At 37.2% G+C, this 24,543-nt stretch overlaps 1 protein-coding gene across 1 annotated transcript in view; it reads right to left on the bottom strand.

Moving 5' to 3' along the window:
• Positions 1-2,485: 2,485 nt before the first annotated feature.
• The window catches only part of LOC307157714 (scavenger receptor cysteine-rich type 1 protein M130-like), a gene marked incomplete at its 5' end in the record, with an annotated part of 47,453 nt that continues 25,395 nt past the window's right edge, over positions 2,486-24,543 (bottom strand). The window contains 14 exons of the mRNA XM_079869639.1: positions 2,486-2,652; positions 3,602-3,895; positions 3,999-4,061; positions 4,811-4,867; positions 5,000-5,062; positions 5,193-5,267; positions 5,391-5,447; positions 5,612-5,671; positions 6,186-6,269; positions 6,368-6,568; positions 6,680-6,994; positions 7,169-7,246; positions 7,358-7,654; positions 9,000-9,317. Coding sequence (XP_079725765.1) covers positions 3,816-3,895; positions 3,999-4,061; positions 4,811-4,867; positions 5,000-5,062; positions 5,193-5,267; positions 5,391-5,447; positions 5,612-5,671; positions 6,186-6,269; positions 6,368-6,568; positions 6,680-6,994; positions 7,169-7,246; positions 7,358-7,654; positions 9,000-9,317 — 1,748 coding nt within the window. The 3' untranslated portion in view covers positions 2,486-2,652; positions 3,602-3,815. The remainder of the gene's footprint in view (positions 2,653-3,601; positions 3,896-3,998; positions 4,062-4,810; positions 4,868-4,999; positions 5,063-5,192; positions 5,268-5,390; positions 5,448-5,611; positions 5,672-6,185; positions 6,270-6,367; positions 6,569-6,679; positions 6,995-7,168; positions 7,247-7,357; positions 7,655-8,999; positions 9,318-24,543) is intronic.

Genomic DNA, 24,543 nt, shown 5'->3' with positions numbered 1-24,543 from the left:
TGTATTTGAAGAACCGCCACAGCCCAGCTCTCTACACACCACTGCAGTGTTTGACAAACTCCAATAATCATCACACACTGTTCCCCACTGACGTTTATAATAAACCTCCACTCTACCGGCACAGGAATTATTACCACCCACCAGCCTCACATTTCCTGCAAACGAAATATAGAAAGTTGTGTATAAAATGTATGTGTGAGACGATGGACATCAACAGACATTGAGTCAGTGAAACAGAGGAATGGAGAAAAATTACCAGGAGAGAAGGAAATTCACTTTTATATTGATTCAAATATTACACATAGCCTACACAAACTGAACTATAAATTATATTATGACCAATTCATAACACAAAAACAGAGTCAATCACAACAACAATAACTCATTAACACATAATGATCATGTGTGTGTGTACGTACCAGCTGTGGCGAGTCTGATCACAGATGACAAAAAAATGAGTGTTAGATAGCTCTCCATCTTCACTGATCATACACTCTTCTTGATCAACTCAGAAGTGAAAGGTTCAAGAGAGACAGAGACAGAAGGCTCTACAATCACCAAACAACAAGCCAATCAAAGTCACTTTTACCTTATTAGACAGAAGAGAGGAAATCATCAAAAAGTTTCACTGACAAATCAGGAGACGTATTTATGATTCTCACCATATTTATTAAAAGCACGTCAGCACTGATGAACAGGACTCCTCCTCCACCTTATAGAGACACTTAACTGGGGAGAAACATGCAAGATAGAGGGGTGACAGTCACTCATACAGGAAACTGATTTCAGGAAACATTCCAGTTTATTTACAGCATCAAAGCACAGCATTTGCAGAAATACAAATACAAACACTGATAACTAACTGCTTCATGTTTCTCACTTTGAGTCCATGTTTAGAAATATTAGTTGGATACAAACAGAAATCAACAGTGCTGTTTTAAAGATTCATTTTTAACTACTATAATATATTCAGACGTAGCCTAAATTAGCAATGCTTGTCTCCAAGTGCACAGTAAATGCTATTTCACAAAAGAGTGTAAGGAAAAGAGAATTTTGTCAAAAAATAATAATAATGATTTTAAAAAGACAATAAAGTATACATATGCCTTTGCCCAGTTCATCATAGGAATACTCGACCAAGTTTGCAGCTTCACTTGTGTGTTTAATACTGCAATACCGATCTATTCCTATGGGTGGCAGTAAAATTACTATGAGATGTTTCTGGTGGTGAACATCGCCGGACTCCTTAGGACAGGAGCCCCAGTTGTTCTGTGCCAGAACAGTTTTACTCAGTACAGTAAAGTTTACACACCTTTGACTGCAGTATATTTAGCAGATTAATAATTATTATCCTACCAATTTCAGGAATTATTTCATATTTTCAGTCTACTGTTTAGAACAGGGTTCACCAATCTCGGTCCTGGAGGGCCGCTGTCCTGCAGAGTTTAGCTCCAACCCCAATTAAACACACCTGAACCAGCTAATCAAGGTCTCACTAGGCATACTAGAAACTTTCAAACAGGTGTGTTGGAGCTGGTTGGAGCTAAACTCTGCAGGACAGCGGCCCTCCAGGACCAAAATTGGTGAACCCTGGTTTAGAACCACAACTAGTGATTGCCCAAATGAACCGTTTGAGTCGGTTCTTCACACTGAATTGTTCGAACGGGTTAACACAACGGAATTGAATGATTCAAACTTGCGCACTGAATCATTGGAGATATTTTATAACACAGAGAACAAAGTCAGTGTGTCCTTACCTACAACAATCAACTGAAACTAAACCTGCAACCACATCGTTTGTCAGGAATCAAGAAGCTCTTTATCAAGTTCAAAATCTGCATGTGCAGCTTTGAATGACTCGGTAGGCTACTGTAAGGGGAATTTTCATCCAAAAGAATACTATAAGTACCAAAGAGTAGAATGACATTACCATGGTTTCATTAATGGCTGCAACACTTATGTAGGCTATAGATGAAATTGCCGTGATGTCACACAAAGGTACTGCATTTTTTCGGTTTGTAGTTTTTGACGATGGATGAGCTGCACTGTGCTTCTGTTCTGTTGTTGAGCATTAGGCCTAACTCATAGTGTTAAAGTTGTTATAAAGTGATTTATATGGTTTATAGAGAAGAAATACACATTTTAAACATGTACAGATTGTTGACTTACACATAGCCCTATATAGCCTAAAGCAAACAAATGTGTGTGTCTGTGTGCACTAACTTGGATAAGTTAAATAATTCCGACTCGGAGTATATGGGTTACAATTTGCCTTCACATGTCACTTTCACTTTGTTGGAGTCACAGCTAAAAGATTCCCACTGCTCCGAGTGTGTGTCCACGGTTTTCAGTGTGTGTTCATTACTGTTAATGTGTGTGCACTTACTAAGAGAGGAAACATTTAGAGTATGTGTTACCATACTTGGCCTTCAAATTTCACATTCATCTACAGCCTGAATGGATTTAAAAGTAAAATGAAAAGCAATATGCATATTTATTTGTCAAAACACACCTGACCACATAAAATAATAATATTTGATACAGATCAATTCTTTAACAGGGTTATTGTAAAAGTTACTTAATGCATCCAAAATAAATGCAAACATTTTTTATTTCAGCATTATCCACTCGTAAAAATTCAAGTACATGCTGCTGAAGGGGGTGGATTGGAATCCACTGCTGCTTCAATGTATATGTAATGAGTGATTATAATCAAGGTATTAATCAATATTTTTCCTTCTAAATATCAAATGAGCTGAATTTCTTCTCTGGAGATTTTATTTTGTTATTGAAGTTACCTGTGTGATTACTGAAATTCATTTATTCTTTTTAATGTCTGTATTTGATATTTGAATGCAGTAACAGTGCTTGCCTATTTATCCCGGCTTCCAGAAATGAAATAGGGACTGGTTTTGTGTTTGTGTTTGACTTCAACGTGTTAAAACATATAGGGGTCATTGAAGTCTAGTCTATAGGACCATTTCTCAGTTAAAGCCTATAGTTTCCATTTAGACTAAAGTTTCCTATCCTTGAGAGAAAGAACTTGTTATCTTGATGTTTTGAGATGAGACTCCTGTTTATAGTTAAAGCCTGGCCAAATCCAACTTTGGAAAAGATGTGTGTCGGTGTGTGTGTTAGTCTTCTTGCTTACAGGTTAAGGAACCACTGGCATTGTTGGAGACTGACTCAGTTGTTGTTCGGGACATGCTGGCACCCAGCAACCCAAATCTGCGACCTGGAAGGTCACGACGTGCCTAACTTCAGGGTCTGAGTATCAGCTGCATAATCTATGGAGATATGCTTCAGTCTATCTGTATATGTGTGGAAAATTAATATGTTTATCAATTTCTTGGCCAATGAGAATCATTCAACCTGTAAACAATGACGTAGCTTAGACCTTGGAAATGGTATAACTGCTGTGATCTTTGTAACTGTAAGCGGGGCGGCCTACGAACTCCTGTGTGAGTCTTGAAGCTGAGCTTCTGCTGATGAAACTGCAAACTATCTTCAGTAAAACTTTTCTTCAATTTTTTATAATTCTGACTCCGGGTCTTCTTTCAAACATCTGGTCCATGGGTCCTAAACTGTTAACCCCTAACACTGCCACCATGGTGAGGCTGTTGCATCACATTTTTGTTTATTTGGTAATTTAGCAGAAAAGGCATTGTTGTTTGTTTTATTACTATTAACAAGGCCATAATAAACAATACAAAATCTCACAGAGGCATATCAATTTAAATACAAAAAAAACAAAACAAAACATAAAACCCGAGATTTGATATATCAAAAGCAATTTCACTCAAACTTTTAAGTTTTCAAATTTCTTGAACCGGCGCGGTCATTGAGCCGAATGGCCCTCCTCCTTTTTTTGACTCCTCCTCCACATCATCATAATCTGTTATTAAAAACAAAATCTTAATTCATGTTGTAATCAGATTAATATTTTAAATGAAGTCTATGAATCTGGAAAACAAACTAATAGTAACTTAATAACTTACCTAACAGGTTTCTCACATCTTCACTCACACTCATCACATCATCATAGTCCTCCTGAACTCCCTCTGATCAAGAATGACATAAAAAACATCAGAATATAAAACACTTAAACTGCGTCCCAATTCAGAGGCTGCATCATATGAAGGCCGATTGTGTCACCGTAGCGCGACGAAAACTGTCCCAATTCAAAGCCTCCTTCAAATGCGGCCTCCAGATGTGCCTTTGTTTCCCGTGAAATGAAGGATACAACAGACGGATCCTCCGTGGCCTTGCCTATCCCAGAATTCATTGCGCTCCGGTGACGACAGGATTATTTTTCGAATAATTGCAGAATTACACTTTTAAATGCAAGTATTGCGTTTTAGCTTACTCAAATATCTAACGATACAAATCTTTTAAAGCTGTTCAAATGTTGACATATCTTACTAAGATGTGATTATATATAGTTTATACTCTTTATAATATAGAAATGGACCATGGTGAACATATTTAGACAGTTTGTGAACCCTGTTTTGGTTTCGGACAGTTTAATATAACTTTCAAAAAAGTCCAGTACAAACGTTACTGCCGCTCATCATCGCTGTCACAGTTGCTAGGCGACAAGAACAATACCCCGTAGACCGTCCCATTTAACAACACTCGTTTTGACCTTCGGGCCTTCAAAGGGTGCAGCCTCTGAATTGGGACACATCTTTATCTTATTTGAATCCCTGAATCCCTTTTCCCTTTAAATGTATTGATTACACAAAGCTCATGTCTAATACTCATGTTAACATGTAAAGGTGATAATAAAATGTTGTTCTGTTCAACCCACCTTTTTGCGAGCTCTGTCCATTAATGATGACATCATCATAATTCTCTATCATGTTAACTACACATGCAAATATAAGCCCAAAAAGTTAAATAGAAGCCAAAAAACATTAAGGCAGTCATTTTAAAATATTATCAGTTATGAGGTTTATTTTAAAGGAATATATTTTTTAAAAAATCAATTAAAAAACACCTTTTTTGATATAAGAGTTATGTCCACTGGTGATGACATCATCATAGCTCTCTGGAGTGTCTTCTACAAAATCACACATTCATCACAAACATTAATGACATTCAAAACTTTTTTTTTTATCCGTTAATATACAGAAATAACTTTAATATACTGAAGTATTTCAATATGCTATTATAGAATAACAGAACGACACCTGTCTCACGATCTGGTTTCAGTCCATCAGTGATGACATCATCATAGTATCCCAGTGTGATTTCCTTCATCTCTTCTGCATCAACACAGAATATGTTTGGATACAAAAGCCAAAATATGTCCTTTTTGCAGGTCATGAGACCATTAAGTTATTAATCATCTGGTAATAAATCATGTGATCAATTAAAAAGGTCCTGACCTTTCAGACCACTGTTGTTGGTGACATCATCATAATATACAGTCTTGAACTCTTTTGCTAAAAAGGAGAACAGAATGTTAATATATAGACAAACTGAATTTAAAGGGTATTGAGTCATTAGTCAAATATTTAATAGAATTTGTTAATTACATTTATTTATTTAGGTTGAATTCAATGAAAAGTATTTTGAGTGGAATGAATATGCGCTTCTGCTGTCTAACCTGAGAGAAGCTCATCAGCATCTTCATACCCAGAATGCAGTTCTTCAGAGATGAGACTTCCTGTTAAAGGAGAGAAAAACAGTCAGGAACATGTTCATCATCACAAACAGACTCAATCCTCATTTCCATTGGATCATACAACTCTTTATTTTATTTTTTAACATTAGAGGCAGAAATCCCATGTTTTTTTCTGTTTGTTTTCTGTTAGGCCTATTAGCAAACACACATGTATCCTCACATGAACCCATTCCTCACTGCCTTCCAGAAATACACACAGGAAGAGACAAATACACACACACACATGTACAAACATATGAACCGCTCCTTATTACCCACTAAAAATACATACAGGAAGAAACACACACTCACTCACTCACTCACTCACACACACACACACACACACACACACACACACATAAACATGCACCTGCAGCTCTGTGGTTTTCTGTGAGGAATTCTCTGGTTTAAAGCCGGAGGTTTAACAGGACTAATAATAGATTAACATCAAGTGTCTGACAGACTCATTTAATAATATATTAATAATATTAAATAAGATTCACGGCTCATGTCTCACCTCTCTGAGTGAAGTGATTGTGTCTGTGATGAATCTCCTCATAAACGGCCTCAGTCGTCGTCCTGTGTCTCCTCTTAGAGAGAGCTGTGAGTGTAGACAGACAAACCTGCTGTCAGTTCACAACACATGACTGATCACACACTGAATAACACACAATATGACAGTCTCTGGATCTCTCCTACCTCTCCTCATCACTCTGTTCTGCTGAATCAGTATAAGCAGTGGCACTAAGAGCAGTAAGAGCAAAACTCCCAGTACAACCACAAGCACAGAGAGAGACACTGGAGTAGTTTGTGGAGGAGTGACTGATGTTGAGCGCACTGTCTGAGAAACTGGAGGAGAAGCTGATGCTGTTGTGGCAGGAGTAGTGGACACTGACAAGTCTGGCAAATCTATCAAAACAGACACAGACAGATTAAAATCATGCAAATACACAGTTAGTAGCACTAAAATGATTTGAAAATCACTATTATCGCGCAGTGTTTTGCTCTGACTTGCACAGGTGAGTCCAGCGTGCTCTTTGTGGGAGCAGTCAGTGTGGTTCTTCAGGGAGAGAGGACAGTCCCACAGGTGAATCTCATTCCCTCTGCACTCGACTCTGTTCAGCCACACAACACCTTCACCAGCACCAAAGACTGAATTCCCATCAGCCCTCAGTGCTGCTCCACAACCCAGCTGCCTGCAGACCACCTGAGCATCGCTGATGTCCCACAGATCAGCACAGACTGAACCCCACACAGCGTTATGATACACCTCCAGCCTCCCAGAGCACCGGCCCAAACCTCCCCTCAGTCTGAGAGGAACATGATCTAAATCACACACAGCAACATCACTGACCAGCAATACATTTACAATGCATTTTATGACTATGCAAGGTTGTGACAAATTATGAATGTGGAATGTGGATTCAGTGTACAAGTGCTCAGATATTAATAATTCAAGATACTGTGAATAAAGAAAATACATCCTTTTAATTATCTTACTAGAACACTGTCTCTGGTGAGGAGATTCTGAGGTAGAACATGTCAGACGACTCCGAGGAGATTCACGAGTCTGCTCCTCTAAAATTAAAACATTAAAATTTAATTAAATGCTGAATAGAAAAATTATTAATAATAATCATACTGAAACAATGTTTCCAACTATCTTAAATCAGTTAAATATCTACTTACCTGAGCAGGTGATCTTGGCCACTTCATTATCACAGTCATTCTGTCCCCAGGGTGAAGATGGACACTGCCATAGAGTGGAATCATGACGTCGACATTTAAAATAATCAAGCCAATTATGAGACTTCAGTCCCTCTGAATAATCAGGTTCACTTCCAGATCTTCCACAGTTCAGCTCTTGACAGATCAGACTCGCTGTGTCTCTGTCCATCTTGTTGTAACACACATTACCCCAGGATCCATTGTAGAAAACCTCCACATTCCCTTCACAGCCCTCAGTTAACCTGATCTCTTTAAACTCTAGATGGAAAAGGATGAGATTGAGAATCAATACATTTAAAACAATTAACTCTTTAATGTCTTCTCACTGTCTTTTTAGGAGGCATACAGTGAAATAATTGGTATCAACTTTACATATATAAAATGGAGGACACTAAAACCAAAAATGTGAAAACATATTTCATGCATTAGAGTATAAATATATAAAACACTAAGTTTTTTTCTTTAGATCGCTTGCACAAAATTTCTGAAACTTATTTTTTTTTAAACTCACAAAACCACAAAACATGAACACAAGATGCAAAACATCACACATCTCTTGCAAAAGCAAACACTTCATTCAAATTTATATTATAGGTTTTTTTTTTTTTATTGTTTACACACTTTGTACTTGAGGCCCACTTAGCATAATCATTCACTCATAAACCTAATCTTCAGACCAAGTCTGCAAAACTGCAAGCATTCAATGTGAAAAATGTAAAACACAAAAAACTATTGTATCTTTTGCTTGTTCAGTGCAGTGGAGTGTACAGGAGTTTATCACACTTACATATATGTGCACAAATACTGTACAGTATGTATGCTCAATCGATAAACTTTACAGTTATTGAACTGAACTGACTTGAGCTGAATAATGACACTATTGGCTTGTTAGAGCTGCTTTACAGCAGAATTTAAAATTGTTACAATTGTGAAGCTTCTTTGAAACAATCTGTATAATATAAAGCGCTACAGAAATAAATGTGAAGTGACTTATTCAGTATATATTTACAAAATAAACAGAAATCCAAGGGTCAAAAGTGTATTTGTTTCTCAAAAATTGAGTTTTGATTTCTAAGTGATTAAATTAGGTATATTCACACTATAAAAAGAAATGCAAGAGGGTAAATTTCTTTCTTTCTGAAAAAACATTGCGTTTTGAATCCTAAGTGATCAATTTATGTTTTCACACTTGATCATTGGGTGTCGGTAATCGGAAAATTATTGTACCATTTAAATGGCAGTGTTTTCTAAAATAACACAAGAAAAACACTAGTTTTGAATAATGAGAACTGTGTTAAGCATTTTGCAAAAAGTTTGTTCATTTGAAAGTGCTCCCCCCCAAACTTTGTCAATACAACTTCAGTTAGTGCTGTAGATTTATAGTGTCGTGCTGCAGCTCAAGTGGTTTAGAAAACTCTTTCAGAGTATTTTAGTACAGTATCGTCTACATTTGAAAAATGCACTTGTATTAACAGAATAGGTTCATGTATTTTTTTAATTTATGTATACTTAATGTGTATAAGTATACCTAATCACATACATAGGTTATTGAAATGTTTAAAATATCGTCAAGTTATTATTTAACCTATTGTTTGCTGTTTACCTGAGCACACGACTCCTACATCCTCCTTGTGTTGACAGTCATGTTTCCCCCAGCCTGGAGAAGAGCAGTTCCACAGGGACGTCTCATTCCCCTCACACTCCACCTCATCCAGCCATATGGGTCCAGAACCAGGACCAAACCAGGCTGGTACCTGCTGGTTACTGAGGGCCACTCCACACTGCAGCTGTCTGCACACCACATGGGCATCTTTAATATCCCAGGAGTCATCACACACTGTCCCCCATGAGCCGCTGTGAAAAACCTCCAGCCTCCCTGCACAGTCTCCCCCAGAACCCACCAGCCTGATGGACCCGCGACCTGATATTCAGAGAGAGAAAAACAGCACTTGTACATGAACATTATTCATCATTAACAACTAAAGAATCTGATGATGATTTTCTCACCAAAGTGTTTGATTGACAGCTGTTGTGTGGAGCTGCAGTTGAGAGTTTGTGGAGAGCTGCAGTTCCTCAGATGAGCTTCACTCCCTGGTGAGAGTATTTATTTGTAATTCAGAATTTATCTAAAATGTATACAACATTTTAATCTGAAACCAATGACTTTATCATGGTGTGAATTTCCTCACCAGAGCAGACGACTCCAACATCTCGTCTATGAGAACATTCAGCTTGACTCCATGAAGAGACGGAACATTCTGAGAGTTTTGTTTCATTCCCGTCACAATCAAACACATCAGCCCAGTTTTCACCACTTCCCTCTCCAAACCAGTCTGATCCCACAACAGACACAGCAATCCCACAATTCAGCTGTCTACAGAGGACACTGGCAGCTCTCATATCCCAGCATGCCTCACACACCGTGCCCCATTCATTGAGGAACCGAAGCTCCACTCTTCCAGAACAGGAGTCTGAGCCGTTTACCAGTCTGAGATCAGTGTAACCTGTGCAGAGAACCGATAGCTTATTTAAACATGAAACTAGAATAGATTGAGATAATCTATAATACCAGATAATTGAGCAATACAACATCAGTATATTAGGTATGTAATTTATCTAAATAAATGCCAAATGTTTATACTTAACCAGAACAAATCACTCCCACATCATTGTCATGAGAACAGCTGTGTATCTGTGAAGATGATCGTGAACAGAGATGAATCTGAGACTCATTTCCTCTGCACTGAATCTCTTGTGTCCACATCTGAGCGTCTCCTTTTCCAAAAGCATCTTCTCCCAGCACCTGTACAGGAGCCCCACAGTCCAGCTCTCTACACACAACCTCTGCATCCTGCCGGTCAAAGGCAGCGTCACACACTGTGTACCAGGTGTTCCCATAAATCACCTCCACTCTCCCAGAGCACAGGTGAAACCCGTCCACAAGTCGAAGTCCTCGCTCTGAGTTTTTGAATTATAAAGACAGATAATTAATTAAACATATTTATTCACCTGGAACACTAGAAAAATCTTAATTAAATTTTGACATTTTGTATTTCATTAATTCACTTAATCTGCACTTATTTTATCTGTAATTTTATAATCTTCATTGTAAATATCAATGTAATAATAATCAATGTAAATAAGATTGTCAAATCAGACTGTGAATAATAAAAAAGACATTACATAGGCCTATTTAGTGGGGATTCTCTGCATCATATTTTATTATAAGAAAGAAAATAAGGAATGGGGATAAATATAATATCACGAACAAAATAATTAAACAGATTGCATGTTTCATAAGATTGACTGATGAAGTTTGTCCTCACCAGCATACAGAAATATTACATTGCTTGAGTGAGAATTATGAAAGAGTGATATGATAACAAGTTGAGGGGAAGCTTACCTGAACAGACGACACCAGCATCTTGACCATGATTACAGTTCTGTGCAAGCTGGCTATATGATGTGCAGTCTTTCAGTGCAGTCTCTGATCCACTACACTGTACATATGCCATTGAAATTGGTCCTGATCCTTGTCCAAAGTGAGCGTCATATGTTGCTTTTACAGCCGTCCCACAGTCCAGCTCTCTACACACCACTGCAGCATCAGGAGTATCCCACCAATCATGACACACTGTTCCCCACTGACCATCACGAAGAACCTCCACTCTTCCAGCACAGGGATTACTGCCATTCACCAACCTCACACTCACACTGTCTACACATGAGCGACAGGGACACAACTAGTAAATATACCAATGTAAGTGTAACATTATTACATGTAAATAATTTAAGCTCATATGAAAGAATAAAGTACATCTTTATGTACCTACCAGAGGTGCTGAGTTTTACAATATAGCACAGAAACATCAGCATTAGACAGCTCTTCATCTTCTGCTCGACACACACTCGTCAGCTCAGAATGCAGCACAAGTTTCTCCTCTGCTCCCTCAAACACACTGAAGAAACTGGCTCCTGTCAGTCCCCTAAAGAGAGAGAGACTCTCACAGCTGCCAATGACACTCACTGTTACCTTATTAGACACAACAGAGGAAATCATCAAACACAATCACTGACAAATCACACAGCAGCATTTTTATTTTCTCCATATATATCAATAAAGTGTGAGTGCTGATGAACGGGACTCCTCCTCCAGTGTAAAGAGACACTTCATTGAGGATAGAATCATATATTTCAGGATGGAGATAAAGTCACACAACTTAAAGGAGATTGATAGAGAAACACTGCAGGTTATATTCAGCATCAAAGCCTGTATCTGCACACAGGAGATACAAGACTGGTGACTGATTTGTGTAAGTCTGATCACTTCAAACACTTGTAACTTAGTAGAAAATATTTTTTTCATGAATTATTTGAATAAATGTAAAATTGTAATTTCATCGTTTCTGGATAAATTATGCATATTACTAAATGTGGAATATACTGCTTTGTTCTTTTATTCTAAAAATACAATTCTATTACACCATACTACATATTGTTGCTAAGCTATTCAGATGTGTTTTTATTAAATAAATTAAATATTATCTACATAAATAGGTAAACCTATTTAAAAAAATAAAAATAACAGCAATGAATGTGCGTTTAATGCTGTATTTGTCCAGTAGATGGCAGCAACACACCTCTTATTGTAAAGACTATAGTGTTGCACATGAGGGAGAGTGAATCAATGGGTTTTCTTCACTTATATCAACATTTCTAAGTAACTTGCTTCATGTAGTAGAGCTCATTTCACTGCACATTGATTTTACACTTTATCTGCTGTTGGGTCATTCCACTGAATGGGTGACATTTGCTTGTTGTAACTTCAAAATTAAACTTTATTTTTTTTTATCTTTTTTCAACACTGAGTCTAATACTACACATATTTAACTCAGGCAACTTTATTTTTCATAAATCTCAGGCAACTTTACTTTTTACAAGGTTTCTAAGCAGAAGATGGACGCATGTTTTCTCAGTCCTGTTACTGAAACTCATGTGCCGTTTAAAAAGCATGTCAGTTAATTCCTTTGTTTTCCACACAGTTAAGTGTTTATTTTAAAGAAATTGTTTGTTATATGTTCAAATAATTGATATTTGTGACAACAACAAAAAAAAAAACACTATATTAACAATTACAAAGCCATTTTTTTTATTTTAAAGAAGACAGAAGCCTCAAGTTATAATTTTTTATTAAACAATTGTATAAATGATGGACCAAAGAAAACTGATAAAAACAGTGGTTTACCTTTATTTTTTTAGAAAAAAAAAAAAAATAGTAACAGAAATGAACACTTGGTACCGAGTGTCCATATGTGTGTGTATGAGAGAGTTTGGGTTCTCTCAATTTTCTACAAAATACAAGAAAGACAAAGACAAAAAGTTTAAGTCACTTCGTGGCGGTCTGTCTCCCTGGAAGCATGATATTCACATTGTAAAACTAATACTAATGTCAACCATTTAACAAATTGCAACCTTAAAACTCATAATCCAGGTGAATAGTATTATATATCAATTAATATTTACAATATTAAATCAACAAAACAGAGGACTCTAGTCACTCCTGTTACTTTAACTCACTCCTGTTATTTTTCACATGAGTAACAGGACTGAAAGTAACAGGATTGAGTTTTTAAGCAAAAAAGTTATCAAATACATGACATATGGCATTACAGGCTATAGCATGAGGACACTGAACAAATTCTAGTGACTTACCAAATTAAAATAAACAAATAACATCTAAGAAATAATTTAGGTAACAGGACAGTACGTTGAGATTGACCTTCTCGGTCAAATTTACAATTGTATAAAATATACAGAATTTAAAATAAGAGGACTTACTTATAGTCTTCCCATTGATGCAACTTCGTTCCAAGAATTTCAGAGGGGGGAATGTGTTAGGGGTAACAGCGACTAAAATGTGTATTTTATCTAAAATATTACATACAATATTTTTTTCTCATAAAAAAAAAAAAACATTTTAAAGCATAGATTGGATATAAAGTCACACAAAAATGCAACAACAACAAAAAAAAAAAAAAGATTTCTAAGGATTTTATTCATATTTCATGGTAAAGTTTAGAGATAGAGAGTGGGGACATGCAACAAATGCTATTTTTTTGTGTTCTAGGTAGTTTTTTTAATTATACATTTTAATTTGCAGTAAGCTTAATGTGCGGGACACTTTGCTTAATAAAAAAAAATATTTTAGAGTTAATTTTCATGCATGTCGTGGGGACAGAAATGTGGAAGTTATTATGCGGTGCAATGTTTTAATAGCCTATATAGCCTATAGACCCTAGAGTGACAGGCCTATTCAGTCTCTTTAGTGGGATTTTAATATAAGGTTTTTCAGTGACAATCTTTTAAATTTGCTCTGTAATCTTGATTATTTGGCCTTTTCATATGAGTTTAGCATATACATGATGATGGTTCATTCTAGAGGAAATGGAAATGGAAACATTTATCACTGCATCCGCTCTCCACACTTCACTCATTTATTGGATTTAATTAAGTTAATACCAACTTTTTTTTTTCTTTTTTTTTTTTATAGACCTGGAAGAGTCTTGTAAGAGCTGTAAACACAGAGGAGGTAAATAATAGCAGGACGTGTCAACTATTATCTGTCTGTCAATGGTGTAAAAGTTCATTTTAATTGGATCTTGCTTAAATAAAAATACTTGATACCCCCTCATTCAAACCTTAGCCAGTTCAACTTGAGTTGAGATCAAACAGGAAATTTCACCACTCTTCCTGTTCCCCCTTGACATTGTGGTGGTGGGACATCAACGTAAAGTGACAGGTCTGCTCACCAATAACGTCAGCAGTGCCAGCGATGATGACTAGACTAATCTGCATTTCACTTCTCAAAGTCTTAACATTCCTAAAGACGAAAAGGATTGCTGATGTGTTGCACTCTCTCTGTTTCTTTCAGCTGGGACCCACAGCAGGCATTCAGTACAAGACAATAAATGATGTTTCCTGAATTAATCAGCATAATTCCCTGTATTGGATCTAGCTTTGGATTGTACATGATCCTGAGCTGTTGAAAGACAGTCAAGGTAAGCAGCGCTGGAATCATGTCAGAGATCGGACACGTTAGAGACACACGGGTCACCAGCAGTGGCTCAGACCAGGATGAGAAGCAGCAGAAACCGCAGCCAAGGAAAAGTGTGAAGAAGAACGCAGGATGGGGACACATTGCTATGTTGGACAAAATAGAGGACTTCTTTCAGATCTGTGACAGCGAGGGAAAAGGCTTCATCACACGCACTGATATGAGGGTAAAGTAGGGGTCCTTAACTTTACAGGTCCTTCACCACAATATTTTTATTCTTTCATGATTATTACTTTATTTATTTTTACATCTGCCATGGTTTTGGAATAAGACAGCTCTTTATTCAAATTATGTTTTTGTGGGGTTCTTTTTAGCTTTGTATGGCCATTAAAGTTTTTTTGTATTTAATTAAAATGCTTAGGGTGCATATGTTGCTGTTACAGTTCAGGCAAAGAAAGATTTGAGAACCTAAATTGTAGCAGTCTTTTATTTACAAAAATGAAAACAAAGATAATCCAAAACACTGAATCGTAGGAATAGATAAAGGTAACAGTTTCTGCTTTTACTCAAAGATAACACAGGAAAAATGAACTGCAACAATCTGAGAGCTTAAATACACAGGCTAAATTAGGAACCAAACAAGACACAGGTGTAAGACTGAAAATACTGGTTGAGGCCCTGGTCTGAGACAAAGGGCTAATTACCATTTGACCTCCCCCATACGACCTCACTTCCGCAAACTACTAAGAACTCACACAAGAATATGGTTTAATGTGAATGTTTATCATTGACTGTTATGTTTTTGGTGTCATTTGAAATGTAATAGTGAGTGGTACAGATATCTCATATCCAGATAGATAAAATAAAAGGTAATAAGGTTTATAGAAGTTTAGAGAAAACTGGTTAAGCCATTTGAGGGTGGTTTTCCCCATCCCCCATATCACCTGGGCAAACAGGATAAAGGAAGGTGTGCGTGCTCTATCTGGTCTCTTCTTGGCTGGACACGAAAGGAATAGGTCTCTCTCTCTCTCTATCTCTCTCTCTCTCTCTCTATTTATCTATCTCAGGTACAAGCTGGGTAAGATTCTTTGGTGTAACCAATGTATAACCATGTTCTAGATATTTGAATTGATTGTGGAATTGATCTCTGATATCTGAAATATTAAATTGCTACAATGTGATTATTCCAACTGATTTTGACATTGTTCATTTAATGGTTAAAAGGAATAGTCAAACATTCACTCACTTTTAGTGAGGCACAGATATTATTAAAACCTTTAATTTATGGAGTCAGATGAAATAAACGAGAGTATACATAACTAAATGTATTGTAAATTTAACCAACCAATACTTTGCATGAGTGAGGACAAGAACACGTGATTCCTTCCCCGTGTATTGGCGAACCGGCAGATTGGACCAATATAGCGGGCCTTACAAAATGGTGAACTCGAGGCGTGATCTCAAAACAGATCAAAACAGATTCACGAGAAACGTCCTTTCCAGCAAGTATTGGGATCTTAAAATCAACAAGAGGTTTGAAAATCATCTCTTTCTTCCGCTGCTATGGTAAGTAAACTTTTTCTGCCCTTTATAGAAGTGTTGAAGAAATGTTTGCATTGATTACGGGTCGGAATTAAAGCCCAGCTTTGTTTAGAAGCATGATATGGCAGCCAGATGAAGAATGAAAAACCTTGTGTACTAGATTTAAAGATCCCCTTGTTTTGCCTAAGCAACAAGAAACGAAACCTAAAGTGAGAAAAACATCTTCCAAATAATTAGTAACTCGATGAAGAGCCGAAAAAGTAAAGCCTAAAAGTTTTAAAATCAACCGCATGTTTTCCGGCCATTGTTGTATGGGCTTAAAACTAACCAGCAACACGTGAAAAGAATGAGCAAACTAACAGAAAACAGAGAAAGAAAAATCTAAGTTTGTAAACGATCGGAAAACACATGATTTTATAAATAAAAAGGCAGATCGATGCATTGTTTATGAAAAGAAAATTTTGGGAAAACATGATGATATGATTTACAGGCTAACGCTAAATGCTATTGTCCATGTTGTTTTCAAAACGTTCAAAGCTAATGCTAAATGCTATTGGCATGCTGTTCTCAAAACTCTCAAAGGCTAATGCTAAATGCTAAAGCCATGCTGCGCCTGAGGCTAATGCTAAATGCTAAAGCCATGCTGAGCCCGAGACGCTTAACCCTTGTTTTGTGTCACTGGCTGACTGGTAGGCCCAAAAGCCACATTGAAAACATTAGTTTGAAATCATGTGTACTGATCATGTCCTGTTTACATTATGGGCTGAAAAGGTTGAGCCTACACTGTACAAACTCAGTAGAAAAGGTCTTAACATGGATGCTATTGACAATTAAATTTTCACTTGGTGGAAAGCAGTGGGTAGTAAGTAGAAGAAATCAAAACATGGTGAAATAATTGAGGCTTTAAACTTCATAAGTTATAAATGGCTAAATGAGTTAACAAAATTTCTATCTTCGCTTATGGATGCTAAATGTGAAAAAGTCCATTCTAAAAATGCAGAGGCACAAAAGTCTGAGGAAAAGATTCAAGATTTTCAAACACAGCTAGATAAATTACTAGCTGAGCAGTTAGCCCTGACTGAAAAGTGTAAAAATCACAAAGAGACCATTGCAGATCTCAAGGCTAAGCTAAATGCTAAAAGCAAGTCTCCCAAAAAGCTTAACAGCGATTGGGCTAAAAATGTACACTTCTTAGATGAGGCAGCCTGCTCTAATGATCTCGAATCTTTCCAGACAGATGAAGCATGTGATAAAGTTATGAAAAGAGTGCATGTTTCAGCCCTTAAGGTGGTACGGCACCCAAACGGCACAGAGTCAACCATTCGGCGTCCTTTAACAGTAACTGAATGTAGCTTGTTTAAAGCAGAGATCGGACCATTCCCTTTGAAAGGGCCATTCGAACCATGGTGGAGACGCATTGTTAGTCTAAAACATGCATTTCAGCTCGAACCAAAAGATATTTGGCAAATTGTTATCAGCTCAATTCCAGATGTTCTGAACTATAAGATACCACAGATTTTGATGACGGGCACCATTGTGCAGTCAATGCATCAAAATGAGCCTGAGAGCGAAATCTTGAATAGACTAAAACAATGCCTTCGCGAGCTGCGTGGTTGTAGTCATGTTGGATGGGAATTGATTTTCAATCGGAAACAGATACTGAAGAATCGTTTGAGACATATGCAGAAAATCTGTTTGAACTTTTTGAGGAGTATTCTGGAATTGAAGGTGTTAACCACAACAATGTAGTTCTCCTTGAATTCCTGCTTACAAATGCAGGGCCGCGTGTACAGCAATCACTCATGTGTGGTGCTTCTCCAGCAAAAAATACATTCGAAGGTATTGTTAGCTGGGCAACAAGAATTGAGTCACGGAAACAAATGCATGGTGAGGTAGCTGTGTTAGAATGTCATGAAAATCCTCCATCTACAGGAGAATTCAGAAAGCCACACTGTGGCAAACTAAAACAGGCCATACAGAGGAAAAGTGTTGGTCACTGGGCAGAGGCAGACCTCCACCCTATTTCATAAAACGCAGACAATCACAATCTAATGACACGAACCAGCACTCAGCAAGTAACCAAAGCTCAAATGCATCTAAAACTCTTACTGACCTGACAACTTTAGACGCTCAAGGCCTTCAGCTATTAGCGTCATTTGCTAGTGGGGTAGCAGCCCAATAGCAAATAGCTTAATAGTTTAACATCTAAATTCATTGAACCTGTCTGCATTTTCAAAATTTGAAATTGTGCTTAACACACCGTGCACTACACATCGTGCACATAGAACACAATTTGGTTGTTTGTGCTACAACATGCACATAGGCTAATTTAAAGTTTATTCTTTAACACAGGATTGCTTTACTGTAAGTGTATTTGAAATACTTAAGCAAAGGTGATATAGATGTTGTATTCTATTGTTTTGCTGTGGGGGTATTTGGAACACTTAGGTAAAGGTTGTAGATGTTGTATTCTAGGCCATGTATCCTGTGAACTGAATTAAACGTGTGTATGTGCTGAATTTGGTGGCTATAATGTGATTCACAATGAATTTGAAAATCAGAAACAGCGAATGCATCTCATTAATCCTGAAACAAAAACCTTTTTATATTTAAGGCTTCAACTAAATATTGTTATGTTTGAATGTATTCTGAATTACTCTGAGATTTGTTTTTTCCAAAATAGATTAACGGATTCGTATATTTCCACAAGATTGCATCAGAGATTAGCGACGGCTAATAACTGATATCAGGAAGTGTGCGGGCGACTTGGATGAGAGGATGGGTTAGTCCGACTAGGATCAGCTTTACGCTGGTTGATTAACCTAGCTTGGACGCTTCCGATGACTTCTGTTCTAATTTAATAGTTTTGAAAAACGGTTGAATTAAGTTCCTGAAGGGCATCCAAGGGGGCTATTGTATATATCTTTGATTGTTGCGCGTGTACGGCAAAATCCATAGATATTTAGCCAACTGCCTCAGCTTCTGATCTTCGGGGCTGACCACTTGTGTCGTGCATCCTTGGGAAGGACTGCAAAGCGATATAGTTTTCCTTATCTATAAACAGAAAAATATAAAGTAAGAGTAAATAGAAGAATCAAACGTTATAATGGCCATTTAAAAAAGACTAAATGAGAAGAAAAGGTATTTGAAACCTAGCAAAGGAAAAAAGAAAAACAGCGAATGTACATCTTATCAGCCCTGAGCCAAAAAGCCTTTTAATATTCAAATGTATTGACATGAGAACAAGCAGAGATTTGACCAGGCGTTAAGTTGTTCCAGAGACTCTTCAGAGACTGAAAACAATATAATTTGACTTGTATTGTTAAAGAATATAATTATATTATAACTTGAATTATAATAAACATTATATTACACTCGCCGAGCAGGACAATAATTGGAGAAGTGTGACTTTCGTCATTAAAATTGAATTTCTGAAACAGAATTTCATTTGTGTGCTACCCAGTGCCAAAAAGGGGCGGGATATGCCTTTATTTTTCACCGTTAGAAAACACGGCTAATTGTGGCACAGGTAATAGCAAACCAAATTGTGCAACAACTAAAATGTAATCTAATCAGAGAAGTAAAGTTACAAGGAGGGTACCACAGTTTTTTGCAGGTCAAAAAATATCTGCACTAACTAAAATGTGTGAACGACACCATAACAGATCTGGCTGTAATGAGAGATAGCAATGAGCATTGCACATACAGCGGACTGAAGGCTGAACTGAAAGAGCAGCTTCAGGTGTCACAACACACTGAAACAACAGCAACAATTCAGACTTGGTCAATGAAACTCGGTTTCATGTGACATCTGGAATTAAAATGGCAACTGACATGATAATGGAACAAGTAAAAGAATTCCACACGTCTGAATTTAATGCTTTTGAAATATTGGAATTATCTGTGGTTCGCTCTCCTCTGTTTTCTGTCTCAGGCTTAGGCTACTTCTGCAAAATGGTGGAGCCCACCTGGAGCAAATCCAGGACAGCGGAATTGTTCGAACATAACCTGAGACTCGGGAGATGGGTGAAAAGACATTATAAAAGGCCTTTTCACACGTCACACTATCACATTATGGCCTCCCAGTTTAGAACTGGATCAAAATTTGCAACACAATTGTTATAGATTAGATCCCACCCATCTCCTAGACATGAACACTGAACACACCCCTCCATCACTATACCCTCACAGCATCATCACCTGGGATAGATGGTCTATCCAGGCTGAACACTGCACATCAGACGAAGATGTGTCATCTTCACACTAACAGATCCAGATAGCTTCACACACACAGGGTGGAGCTGATCTCATGATCATGGTCTAACAGAGACACAGAGAATAGCATACGCTATTCACAACAAACTGCCAACTAATGTAACACACATGAACAACCGAATACAGTCACAAATCAAGACAAATTCTAAGGCAGACCTGCCATTAAATTTCAAACTCTATGATTGTTGGTGGGAGTTGGAAGATCAGAGGGCCCCTGATTTCTCAACATACCTACTAATAACAGAAACAGAATTAAAATGGATAAATCTGAAGTGAGACCAATTCAACCAAGTACAAAAATTTACAATTCAACTCTGTCATCGACTGTGACTTAGCCAGATCAATACACACACTCTCAAACACACTCTCTCACAGACACACACACACACACACACACACACAAACACTCTCACAGACAAAAACACACTCTGACATTCTAAAAAATACTCACACAAACACACAAAACCATTGATTGGTTTACACCGACCTCTTGCTGCATTTCTGAAACCTATTTTGATTTCTGCATTTTTTCCTTTGAGTAATTCAGAAAAACATTTCTGAAACTTATTTTGATTTTAATTTCTGAAACTTATTTTGATTTTAATTTTCTGAAACTTATTTTGATTTCTGCTTATTTGTATTGTGTCCATTTTACTTGCAACGATGTATTTGGTCATCAATTCAATTGAATCTCTATTTTTGGTTACACCAAAATTTAGCTGACACTCTTTATGAAATGTTGTTTTAACCTAGCACTGGTTGTTTTGTTAGAATGCCATTTATTGAAATGTTTCTAGAAACAGGGTAAGAGCTTGTAAGATCTTCCTTTGTCCTTCATTGACCCTCTATAGGAGTACTATTGGCGTGGTAATTAAAAATCAGGTAATTAATGAGACCAAATGTACCACTCACATTTTGCTGACATGAACATGGTATTTTACATTGAACATGACATGATTTTGTTTTATTGCATTATGCATTCGTATGCATTTCCTTATGACTGTAAGTTCATATGTGCTCAATCGTGAAGCGGACCTTTAAGATGCTTTTCAGGTGTCTCACACAAAGCAGTGTGAACCAAGGAGAACCCCTTCATCCACTGAGGTCTGCCCAGACCATCGTACCGCTGGAGGTGACAGGGTTGGTCAAGAAGGGTCAGATCATCATCATGGGGAAGGTGCCAGGGAAGCGGAAGTTTCTCCATGAAGGAATGACACATCAACTGAACAAGTCACAAAAGGTCCAGATTGACTCTATGAACTTTGCTCACGTCACAGGATTACAGGAAGAGAACCTGAACGCATTCATCCACCTGCTGGACTCAAGCTATACACCTGGTGAGAACAGGTGTTCTGCAGGTGAACACAGCCCACTGAGCTTCTACAGACGCCAACATTGCAAAGACCATTTTTGTGCTACATCTTCAAGGATTATAACAAACGTCTTACTGTGACCCCATAAGTGTTCATTAGAATGTGACCCACGGGATCAAGGAGGGAATCTGTAAGACTGAAAATACTGGTTGAGGCCCTGGTCTGAGACAAAGGGCTAATTACCATTTGACCTCCCCCATACGACCTCACTTCCGCAAACTACTAAGAACTCACACAAGAATATGGTTTAATGTGAATGTTTATCATTGACTGTTATGTTTTTGGTGTCATTTGAAATGTAATAGTGAGTGGTACAGATATCTCATATCCAGATAGATTAAATAAAAGGTAATAAGGTTTATAGAAGTTTAGAGAAAACTGGTTAAGCCATTTGAGGGTGGTTTTCCCCATCCCCCATATCACCTGGGCAAACAGGATAAAGGAAGGTGTGCGTGCTCTATCTGGTCTCTTCTTGGCTGGACACGAAAGGAATAGGTCTCTCTCTGTCTCTCTCTCTCTCTCTCTCTCTCTCTCTCTCTCTCTCTCTCTCTCTCTCTCTCTCTCTCTCTCTCTCTCTCAGGTACAAGCTGGGTAAGATTCTTTGGTGTAACCAATGTATAACCATGTTCTAGATATTTGAATTGATTGTGGCATTGTTCATTTAATGGTTAAAAGGAATAGTCAAACATTCGCTCACTTTTAGTGAGGCACAGATATTATTAAAACCTTTAATTTATGGAGTCAGATGAAATAAACGAGAGTATACATAACTAAATGTATTGTAAATTTAACCAACCAATACTTTGCATGAGTGAGGACAAGAACACGTGATACCTTCCCCGTGTATTGGCGAACCGGCAGATTGGACCAATATAGCGGGCCTTACACAGGTGAACATAATCAATTAACCAATGAGTAACCATAGTAACAAAGGACAAGCAAACAGGAAACACAACAGAAGAGTCCACAAACAGAATTTTTTTTAGGACTATTTAAAAGGATTTGTTATTTATAATGTTCTATTAGTACAAAATAGGCAAATCAGAATATCTATGGCTGAAAATAGTGTTAATGATGTCATTTTTCCATCTGTTTCTTGAGTATTTAATCATAAACCATCATTTTCTCTATCTTAGAGGCTACACAAAGAACACCCTTTACATAAACGTTTGCATGAGTATTACACGATTTCTGTGTAATCAAAGTACGGGAAAATTATCCATTAAATGAGATAAAGTGTTTTATGAACTAGTGTGACATTTTTATGTCATTAATGTTGATCAGAGGGAGTTCAGGAGGAGTATGATGATGTGATGAGTGTCACTGAAGATGAAACCTGTTAGGTAAGTTATTGTAACATTTCTGTTCTCATTATATTCTAATATTATTGTTATTATATTTTTCAGTGTTTATAGACTGACATTTAACTTTTTCATTTAAGAATAATGTTAAATAATTTAAGATTTTGTTTTTAATAACAGATTATGATGATGTGGGGGAGGAGTCAATCAAAGGGGGAGGGGCTGTATGACTGAATGGCCACACCCACTGCCTCGGTTCAAGACATCTGAACATTCAAGAGTCAAGAGTGATATTTTTGTGTGAAATCTCAGATTTGATGATATTTGAAAATGTAATGAAACTTTGCTTACTGCTTTTATGACATTTCAGTTGTATTGGATTTTGGCCTATTGTTTTATATCAATAAAAATAAAACAAATATATATATATAGGTATTACAGTTTTTCCTGAATTGCTAAAACACTAAACCCCATTCTCTGAACCAAATTCTCAATAGTCTAAACCAATTTGTGGAATAAATCACTCTTTCTGTAAAACATTACAGTTTTTCTCGATTGCTTAAACACATGTCTTGAAACTATGCCTCGTATTCTCAAAACTATAAACACAAATCCATAACGTCTCACCCAATTCCCCAAACATCCTATTTTCAGGTCAAAATGAAGCTCTACACTCAAAACCATTCACTCTCGCTGAAAAACCAAACTTTGCCCTCAGACAGGACACACAAGCCCTCAAAATCACACACACTACAACATAGTCTAAGACACTGGTGCAATAAATTCAAAACAACATTTCCAAAACTGGAAAGTTATGTTGCTTGTGGTTCCCCCCTCACAAACCTTTTCACATGATGAACACAAAAGACACAACCAGTGGATACATTGGCACATTTTTATTCATACACAGAAAACACACACACACAAAAATATTTTTTTTTCCTGTTTTACTCTTTTTTTTTTTTACTCTCTCCTCAACATTTTTTTTTTTATATTTACTTACAGTAAGATGTGTGTGACCAACATATGACAGTAAAAGAGCACACACAAACCATATTCTAATATGGAATTCGAATTGTATTGGAATGGTAAAGAGTGTTGGGACGTGACAGGAGGGTCTCCACTCAAGGATACAATATGATGGACACGTCTAAGAATGTTCCACATATGGTTGAAATACCATCATTTGCCTAGAAAGATAACATTCTGGGAGTCCAGACTATAAAGGAGAAAGGATGCCCTCCCTTCACTGTCACACTCTGTGTTACTCTGTGTGACTGTACGACTGCTGGTCTTTTCTTGCAAGAAAATAAACCTCATCAAAGACTATTGGAAATGTTTGTCTCTTATTCAGTGATAGAATTTTGTTTGTCACCACACCTCCCTGAAGGCTCTCAAGGCGACGGTAAAGCGACTCAAATTTGGCCTTACTCGTAGCCCAGCCTCCCTCATAATCACACCATTGACTAACACATGGGCAACTAGAGTGGCTTGAATTTCATCTGAGACTGCTTGACTTCTTATCCTTGCCCTTCCTCCTCCTCATTCTTATCCCTCCTCGATCTCTTCCTTCATGTCTTTCTGGATTCATTGCTCCAAAAC

The sequence above is a fragment of the Squalius cephalus genome (assembly GCF_949319135.1).
Source record: "Squalius cephalus genome assembly, chromosome: 4".
Lineage (NCBI taxonomy): Eukaryota > Metazoa > Chordata > Actinopteri > Cypriniformes > Leuciscidae > Squalius > Squalius cephalus.
This window is presented reverse-complemented; position numbering and strand designations above follow the sequence as displayed.